The sequence below is a fragment of the Amblyomma mixtum genome, chromosome 3, assembly GCF_055824585.1.
Source record: "Amblyomma mixtum isolate Tamu chromosome 3, ASM5582458v1, whole genome shotgun sequence".
In the NCBI taxonomy this organism is placed as follows: Eukaryota; Metazoa; Arthropoda; class Arachnida; order Ixodida; family Ixodidae; genus Amblyomma; species Amblyomma mixtum.
In genome coordinates this window covers 405,783,752-405,793,643 of record NC_143014.1, presented here as the reverse complement: position 1 = coordinate 405,793,643, position 9,892 = coordinate 405,783,752, and the positions used below count along the sequence as shown (strand labels likewise).

General features: G+C 45.0%; 1 protein-coding gene across 2 annotated transcripts; it reads right to left on the bottom strand.

The window, feature by feature from the left end:
- Positions 1-1,298: 1,298 nt before the first annotated feature.
- Positions 1,299-8,190, bottom strand: LOC149357484 (uncharacterized). 2 transcript variants are annotated; one of them, XM_089584746.1, is made up of 2 exons: positions 7,195-8,190; positions 1,299-2,426 (listed from the first exon to the last, which is right to left on the bottom strand). In XM_089584746.1, the coding sequence occupies exons 1-2, from the start codon at positions 8,165-8,167 to the stop codon at positions 1,450-1,452; spliced, it is 1,950 nt and encodes a 649-aa protein (XP_089440872.1). In that variant the 5' UTR covers positions 8,168-8,190; the 3' UTR covers positions 1,299-1,449. The 2 variants fall into 2 exon arrangements, with proteins under 2 accessions (XP_089440872.1, XP_089440871.1); XM_089584745.1 differs by lacking the exon at positions 7,195-8,190 and having other exon boundaries at positions 1,299-2,344.
- Between the last annotated feature and the right edge of the window lie 1,702 nt (positions 8,191-9,892).

The window sequence follows — 9,892 nt, the reverse complement described above, 5'->3', positions numbered from 1 at the left end:
CGCATTGGCTGTCTCGATCCCAGATGCCGCCTGTAGATGGTGTTGCAATGCAGTTTTTCGTTGCTACGGCTCCCGCCGCATGGAGTATACCGCTTTTGTCCCCGATAGTACATAGCCTGTGCTCACTATATCATATGCAAGTGGTTGCGTGGAGCCAGTTTGGACATTTAGTACTGTATCGAGTGCGCTGCTCGGCAGCTATACACAGAACTTTGCAGGAGCGCCCCACTCGCATTGCTTCGTGACATCAGCTTGTACCACCTGATGCGTGTTGTAAGTCGTACTGAGTGCGATAGTACTTCTGCTGCGTAAAGTGAGCCGCTTGAACAGGTATCCATTGTTTGCAAAATAGCACCCGATTTTTTGCGTGGGCTCTTGAGACAAGCGGCCTGCATTGCACACGTTGCTCTCATGCAAAACAGCGATGTCCGGGTGACATGCTTTGCCTTGTATTGCATGCATTCATAGGTGGCACAAAATACATCTGGCCACTCTTTGGCACCTTTGCCATACAAGGAGTCTTGTTGCTGCAGAAGTTGCCTCTTCCTTGGAGCAGAGACTTGCGTTCCCTTGGTCACTGCCGATCGATTCTCAGAGCTCCATTTGGGATGCAGCTGAGTCCACCAGCCGTAGTGTGGTAGCAGGTGGCTCTTTGACGCCCGGCCGCCATCCGACCGTGAGGGAAGCCATCAAGGAGGAGGCCTGGTAGGCCGGATTATTCTCTTTGGGTGTGATAGAGATCATGTTTTGGGTGCAATCTGCAATCCAGTGAACTGATTGATGTGGGAAACTGAAGGTGTGATAGAGATCATGTTTTGGGTGCAATCTGCAATCCAGTGAACTGATTGATGTGGGAAACTGAATATATGACTAGCACTTGACGTTTAAACTCATGTTAAGGGGGGAGGCTACCTTCGAACACCAACGTTTTTGTTTCTTGAGATAACTGAATGAAATTTTCAGGGTACACTCATGGCATAGACATATGAATAACTACAAAGTTTCATGGAGCTACATACACTGGTACTCAAGTTACAGGAGTATATCAGAATGGTTCACATAGGTTCCTTATGATATGCCTGGAGAACTTGCAAAATGTGTTAGCACTGTCAAATTCATTATGAAGGTTCCTGAATAGGTACCACAGGGCAAGACAGAGCCCTTTTTTTAATTTCCTTGCTGAAAAGTTTTAGCACATCATTGAATTTAGTGTTACTAATTAGACTTGCATTAGCCTAATTTTGATTGCTTATAATAAATTCCAGACTCAATAACTTGAAAAAGTGGGCCTGTCTTGCCCTTAGAAATTTATTCAGGCACACAATAAAAAAAACCTGGTGGGAATCTGATTAGCGGTTCCAGAGATACTGCTTGCATAAGCAGCCGCACCAGGAAAAATATTCATTTTGAGAAAACGGCCCTTGAAGTTTTGACACAACATTTCTGGGTCTAAAATGTCCCCGCAGAATAGTTTGCGGTGTCTTTGCAGGCTTTCTTTCTCTGCCGCCTCTCAGTCTTCGCTTGACCTCGCTTCTCAGCCTTTCCCATGCGCAGGGCATCTTTTTCCACGGCTCGATGGATGGCTAGGTGGCCAGGTGTGAGCCCCGCAAACAGAGAAATTTCTTTGGTGGCCCTTTGGTTTCCAGCATTGTACCGCATCACTGCATCATTCAGTGCTGTCTCCACTGCAATCAGGGATGCATGCTGCTCCTTGGGCATCAGTGACCACAGAACAGAATGAAATGATTCCGATGCATTTTGAGTCTTCGCTCCCAGGCACCGCTGAAGAAGGGAAGGCTCGGAGAGGCGCTGATAAACAGGCAGCATAGCCTCAGCGACATAGCCTGGCAGATTGTACCTGTGCCTTGGTTGTGGTAAGCCATTTGCCTCAGCAGCCTTGTGACGGCACCATGAGCCAGCGCCCTCTGGGCATAGGTCGTGGTGAGGCTCCGCATCGGTGGATGTGATGTGATGGTAGGACGCCATCACTGCACGCTGCATTGCTGCCGCGTCATTCGAGTTGTTTCGCAAAGCCCAGCCATAGTAATCCGTCAGCTTGTCGATAAGAGCCTTTGTCAGCCTTCCTTTCCCTCCCAACGCCTTATCACTCTTTTGCACTAGGTTGCGCAGTGCAGCCCCCATCCTTTTCTGCACATGATTGAGGCATTCTTCTTTGACAACTGGGACCAGCCCATAAACATTCTCCTTCACAAGGGCAGAGTAGGTGGCACTGTCTCCATCGGACACAATCGTTGTATAACGGAGGTTGTGCTTTGTCAGTGAACGGGCGAAAAGAATCAAGGCTGCCTCGACCTCCATCCTTCCAGACTTCGCATCGGTGTTTTTTTGGCAGATGTGCTGCTCACGCCAGCTTGAGTACTCGGAGTCTTCAGGTTTGGGTCCTGTTTGACACCCGAGGCACTGCCCTAGTAGCACAGTATGTTACTGCAACGTTGCAACAACATTGCCAATGTTGTACTATGTTGCGCTAACATTCTTCAACATTAGATAATGTTGCTGCAATGTTACCAAGCAACATGCTGATAACGTTGCCCTTAAGTGGTCTTTTCACATTGCAGCAATATTGTCAAATGATGAATAAATGTTGAACCACATACGATAGCATTGATATAACATTCATGCTATAGGTTAATTGTCTGCCCTCTCGGGCTATTTCTGAAGCCCAAATAGAAAAGCCGGCACCAGATCACTTCTACTCACCATGACAGTATTAATTTATTTATTTATTAATTTTTACTTCGAGGGCAAGTTTGCATTGGTGTGTATGCAAATGGTGAGCAGTCCAAGTGTACTTGCACTCTGTGACACTAATGTAGAAAGATATATTTCTATCTAAAATATGTTTAATGAGCTGGAAGTACTTTGTTTTTCAATTAAACATGCAGACCAAATTAAAACTGCCGAAGAAATTTAGTTCTGGTTTCACTGACGCCCCGCAGTCTAATGGCCATGGAGATCACTATCACAAATCCAAATCCAAACCGCGGCCGCGCCGAGAGCCAATCCTGCGATGCGCGCTCATCGGAGAACCTGCGTTGCGTGTCAGCGGCAGTCGTGGACGTTTTTTGTCCTTCTAGTACAGTTTTTTCTTGCGGTCGCCGTGCCCGCGCTTCTGTGTTTCGTTGTGGTTTCACTGGAATTCAGCTGAAACAACAAAGGCTTGCCCAGAGGATGGCCTCAATGGTGAGTGATTTCTAGACTTCCATTGTTGTGCTGTGACTTGTGTTGGTTCTTCGTGATAGTTTGATAAAGTGTTACATTCGTTGTATCATGAAGAGAATGAAGAGTTCGCTAAGCGAAGTGTCCATTCAGCAACGACGCCGAAGAACAGCAGAGGCTGTTTACGACGAACTAGAAAACTGTTTTTCTGTTGTTAGGCTTGATAATGGTCATGGCAGCAGATTGTACGCAACATGAGCAGAACAGTATCAAGATGCCTTTTGATCGCATAATATTATTTTATCCTCTTTATCAGCGCCAGGCGAGGACGCAGTTGAAAGCCGCAGTTCTCACTTGTCGGATTTTAGCACCGCTAGCAGCATCTCTGACATAGAAAGGCCAACATAGGAGTTGTCGCGGATTTCTGACAATAAGGAGTTGGTGGTTTATGAAGATAGGATGACACTTGAGTCTGGTGCCGCTACTCAATGTCTAGAGCACGACTTGCGCGTGTGGGCAATTAATAGCCTGCTTCTCACCTGCATTCCCTGCTTAAAGTGCTGAAGCGATACCATCCAGAGTTACCCACGGATGCTAGAAAATTACTAAAGACGCAGAGGCATACTGATCCAGCAGGGATGAGCGATGGTCATTACCACTACTTTGGAAAGTTTCGTTCTCTGGAAGAACATGTGCATGTTCCTTAACGTCTGCACTTTGTGCGAGGGCATTACACCAGTTCTCATGCATTCTACTGGAAGATAGCATAAATCCAGCGGCATTTTAAGCAAGGAACCAGAATTTATTCTTTCACTCGAAACTGACGCTGCTGCATTATACTAGTCTTTGCCCTCTCATTCCCAATCAGATGTATACTCTTATAACCAACATTTATGGGACTGTGCAGCGATTTGCGCCAAGGGTAAGAAAAGTGAAATATTCATTGCTATTCAATCATCCATCATCATCGGGCGGACTATACCCACTGCAGGGCGACAGCCTCTCCCATATTCCCCAAATTAGCCCTTTCCTGTGCTAGCTGCATCTACTTGACCCCTGCACCCATCATCAGTTTGTGATCTAGCTTATGTAGCCCAGGAAGAATAGGCCGTTAGCAACTATGCCTTTCAAATTGTGCACAGCAGTGAGGCTGAAAAAGTCTATAGGCTGGGCCTGCCCTCTTAGCTCGGTTTACTTTGTCGTCCACCGCCATGGTACATTGAGGGAAGACAAAGGGAGTGATGTGCAACCACCTCCAGCCGGCTACGCCTTCATCTACAAACGCCCTTGTGGGTTTAAGCAATTGAATGGCCGTACCCATGGCTGACACCAGTAGGTCCGCTTGTAAGGCAGGATTCAAGCGAGACAGCAGCACTGGCCTTTGCTGTGAGGTGCGGGAATGGGAATTTTTGTTTGTATATTATTTGCTTGCTTTTGAGAATTTTAGGTGGCATGAATAGTCGATGTCTTTTATGTAATGAATCCATTTTTTAGCCACTTTCAGAACAATTTGTTGCTCAGGCTGTTAAAATATGCTCGCGGTGCCAGGGAAGGGCAGATTTTTTTTCACTATTTTGGTTTGAGCCAAGTGACTGGACATAAGTTCTTTAAACAGGGCTGTCCAATGTCTGTGTTCCTTGAGGAGTGTAGAAGATTTGTTATTAGACGTGTATGCTTATATTAGGAAATTTTTGGTTCTTTTTTTTTGCAGGGATGCAGCTTCGCTTGTGACATCATGAATTAGAAGAGACCGTCATCGTGAGCAGCTGGAGGCTACCAGAAGACAAGCATATTTTAGACATGCTAAATTGTTCTGGCAAATGTTGACAGTACTTTAAATTTGTAGTTTTCCAGTGCAACGGTGCATGACCAAAGAAGGGAAGAAGGTTACTTGAAGAAAACAGCGCAGCAACAGGGACAAGAGAGAAGATGAGACAGGTGCTGACTAGCAACTGAAGGTTTATTGAAAAGGAACGCATAAAACATACTCTCTTCACAACAAAGAGTGCACATGAACTGCGCGAATAACACTGATAACCTGTCAACTTCAGTCATGGTGGTCAGGATACAATAGTTCACAATCATGAACAAGGACGGACAGTCGTTCATGACTGTGAACTGTTGAATCTTGACCACCATGACTGAAGTTTATAGCTTATCGGTGTTGTTCGCGCAGCTCATGTGCGCTCTTGGTTGTAAAGTGAGTATATTTTAAGTGTTCCTTTTCAATAAACCTTCAGTTGCTGGTCAGCGCCTGTCCCATCTTCTCTCTTGTGCCTGTTGCTGCGCTGTTTTCTTCAAGTATGTACCAACTTGCCGTTTTACTGAAGTTGGGAAGAAGGATAGAACACAGCGCTCACTGACAACTGGTTATTTAACGGCACAGACACTGCTTAAATGCCCTCAGACCAGCCCAGCCGGAAAAAAACAAACTTATCACACCTTTATCATAAAAACTATGAAAGAAACATATCTGCATTATATGATACAATTGAAGTATTGCTCGCACATTGTGAACCAGCTTTTTTAATATGATGCGTCTCTGTAGCTTCACATGTGGTTTGTGGTCTGCTTCTGCTAAGGATCTTCGCACTTGAAAATCTCGGTACAATCACTGCAGTGCTTGACAAGTTTGGCACCTGTCCTCATTATTAAGATCGCTTGCATGCAGATTGCATTTACGGGCCTCTAGCATTTTGCCTCCATCGAAATGCAACCACTGCGGCCAGGATAGAACCAGTGTCTTAACAGACCAGCAGCCGAGCACCATAACCACTGAACCACCGCGGCGGCTCATGTATCTGTGTGTGTGTGTTCCGTAGGGCTGGAAAACTATGCACTTAAATCAGTGATGCTAAACAGCCCAACAACTAACTCTGCTGTTCATAATACCTCTGCTCCTTGTTTCTGAATGGCCAACTAGGTTGAACTGCTACTTTGTTTATTTTTTGCAATTTTGTGCACAAAATGAATGTGTTATATTTGGGAAATACAAAGTCCAGGTGGTGCATGTTTTCAAGGTGGGCTATTGTTGTGTAAATAATTTACTCAAGTGTTTTGTATTTATAACATGCCAGTTGAGAGGTGTGTGCACGTTTTCATGCTATGGTAATGTGCCTAGTAACTGTTTAAAACATTAGCTCTGGTTCTTGTTCCCGAGTAGCTCACATGTGTACTGTTTTTTTAGATTTGTTGCAAGTTTCTTTATGAAGTAAATAAATAATTGATATCCGTGAAAATGTAAGCCCACGTGTTGCATTTTTCAAGCTATGCCAATGTGTTTGTGTAAATGTTGAGTGTATTATAAGTCTGCTTCCTTTTTCGAAATTATATTTCTGTCTATTTAAATAAATCAGTCTAATTGTCAGAATAACCATGTCATGGAATCTTGTTGCATCTAAACGATAGGAGCACTGGTAGAGAGCTAATGAATGTAACATTTAAGGATTTATTTAGAGTAAGTGGTCTGGAAAGTATGGAAAAACAATGTGTTGTGCAGTGCAGTCTTGTATTTGTATTCTATAGCAAGCACTGCATTACTGTGTAGCAAGGAGTAATGCTCAATTGCTCATTCTTGTGACCTTAAGCTGCTGTAACCATTCTGGTATGATGATGCCATTGTACACAGTTTAGTCTTTCAAGAGATCACTTGATTGAGCAGCAGCCATTATTGGTCGCTGAAATATTTTCAGTAATTTAGAATGCTGTCTGAATGTTTCTGAAACATTATGACAGCATTGCAGCAATATTGTAGTAAAATTGTCGTGGGAATGTTGTATGTGTGCGAATAAAAAGTTGTATCAACATTAAGAAAATGTTGTAGCAATGTTGCATTAATATTGTCTCCAGGAGTTGCTTTAACATTGACTGAAAGTTGATGTAACATTGGAGCAATATTGTCTCAACGTTGTCTTATGTATGTTGCGTTAACGTGGCAAAAAGAGGACGCTAGCCACGTTAAGGCAATATTAGAATGTAACGTTGTGGCCACACTGAGGCAACAAAGCGTGCTACTAGGGTGGTTTGAGAGGACAACTGCATCCAAGATGAGGCCAGTGTGATACTCTATCACTGCCCCAACTCCAATGTGGGATGTGTGTCCGCGCTTGTGCCAGGTGCCATCATAGACCACAGTAATGTCTCTGGTAAATCCTGGGTCCATTCCCTGGTAAACCTTTTTCACAGCAGCTGCTGATTCTGAATAGAAACTCTCCATGCGTTGAGTCTCTGGGCCCCTGAATGTCTTCTTCAGATGTTCCTGGTATGTCTTGTGATGAAGTCCTCTGTGAGATACATTCATAGCAGCCCAAAAGTCATTTACAGCTGTCTGCCCCTTTCCAATTTGCTTCATAGCCATAATGGCTCGGATGTTCACCTCAAAAGCGTTTCCTGCGTTCTGGCGTGGTGAACTCCAAGAATTAGCAATAATCCCACAATGTGGGCATACCAACTCAAGCTTTGTAGCCAGTCCGAACTGGGTACCTTGTTGAATTGCCAGTCCAGTTGAAAGGCAGCGCTCGCACAAGGTTTTGGAGAGCAGGTGGCCGAACACACACATTTGCACAAGGCAAAAAACCTCATCTTCGGTAGTAGCAGTGGCAGGTGCGGCATCGGGCGACATCGCTTGAAATTTTCGTAGCGTCGCGGGCGTGGCACCGAGTTTGTTTTTCACAGCATTACGTTGTGCCTCCGCCGCCTCTATCTCCTCCGGCGTCAGAAAGTGCGTTTTCACGTGCACGGTCGACGATGCGTCATTGCTCACGGCGACAGACGCGAGAGAGGGTGCCGCGATCGCCGAGGTTGATGCGGTCGGGACAGCAGGCACACTTGAAACGCCGTCTCCTTGCATTGCTGACTCGGAAGGTACGGCGCTGGAAGTGGCAACGCAGACTTCTTCTAGCGGTGTAGCAGAGGCAGCACTGCAGGAAGCGTCTCCGCAATCGCCGGCAACGCGCTTTGCCAACTTCGCCATGCGGACGGCATTCATAGAAAGAAGAAAGAGAGAAAGTGGTGCTGTAGTGGAGGTCTCCGGAATAATTTCGACCACCTGGAGATCCACAGAATAATTTCGACCACCTGGAGTGGTGGCTCAGTGGTTCCGGCGCTCGGCTGCTGACCCGGCAGACGCGGGTTCGATCCCGGCCGCGGCGGCTGAATTTCGATGAAGGCGAAATTCTAGAGACCCGTGTGCTGTGCGATGTCACTGCACATTAAAGAACCCCAGGTGGTCTAAATTTCCGGAGCCCTTCACTACGGCGTCTCTCATAGCCTCAGTCGCTTTGGGACGTTAAACCCCAATAAACCAAACCAAACCAATGATTATATATCAGAATATCAGAATTGGAAGGTATTTAGACGTGAGATATACAAGTATCTAAGCGTACGCTTAGTACACAAATTGTAGCACAAATTGTTGCTGAAACATTGTACCAATATTGCCTTTTTAGGTTGCACCAACATGGCTAGCGTCCTCCTTTGGCCATGTCAAGACAACATACATACAGAAACATTGCTGCGATGTTGTCTACAACATTGCATCCATATTTAGCATATGTACAACAACATTGCAGCAAAGTTTCATCCACATTCACAAAACATTAAAATCAAACATTAGTCACGTCGCCATAACATTCAGGGGACATGCTTGTGCAGCACACATGCAGTTCATACTAGACGAAGTTCCATGAAAATATGCTGCACTAAAAGACAAGACTAAAGGAGGGCATGTAAACATTGTAGCTGCAGTTTAGTATTCTTATTTAGGGCAGTTCTTTTTACATAATGCAGTGTTCTCGGAACACATGGCAGGAAGCAGTAAAATGATAGCTAGTTTAAAAAGGTGCTTGGGCTATAAGAGACGCCATAGTTGAGTTCCCTGCATAATTTCAACCACCTGAAGTTCTTTAATGTGCACTGACATTGCGCAGTACATAGGATATTGCATTTTGCCTCCATCGGAATGTGGCTCTTGTAGTTCGGATTGAGCCCACATCTTCGGGATCAGCATCCAAGTGCCCTAACCACAGCTGCAGGGTGGTATGTAAAGTACACTTTGCTGGAAAAAAATATATTTATCATGAACAAGTTTTTCCTGTCAGTTATGAAATATAAAACGAATGAATAATGCTTTTCTGATCTCAACCACACTTTCATACAAAGTGGGACAAGCAAGGTGTAATTGTAGCAGAGAAAGGTTTGGTTTGTGGGGGTTTAACATCCCAAAGCATCTCGAGCTATGAGAGAGGCCGTAGTGAAGGGCTTCGGAAATTTCAACCACCTGGGGTTCTTTAACGCGCACTGACACCGCACAGCACACAGGCCTCTGGAATTTCGCCTCCATCGAAAAGCGGCCGCCGCAGCCAGGATTCGATCCCGCATCCTTGGGCACAGTAGTCGAGCGCCTAACCACTGCATCACCCCGGCGGGGCTGTAGCAGAGAAAGACTGACATACAAACAAAAATATTTATTACTAAAAAAAAAATGTTTGGCACTTAACAAATACAAAGATCAGAACAATACCAACAAACTGTGTCAATGAAAGTTAAAAGCTGGTGAAGAACACAAAAAAAAGATGACGTCACAGTAAAACTAAAGCTCTCATTTAGTTGCATGAGAAGTGCTGGTAAAACAATGCATACACCAAGTAATGAAATACAAAATTCAAGGTGACACTGGCTGACAGAACCATTACAAATACAGGTTACGGTAAAC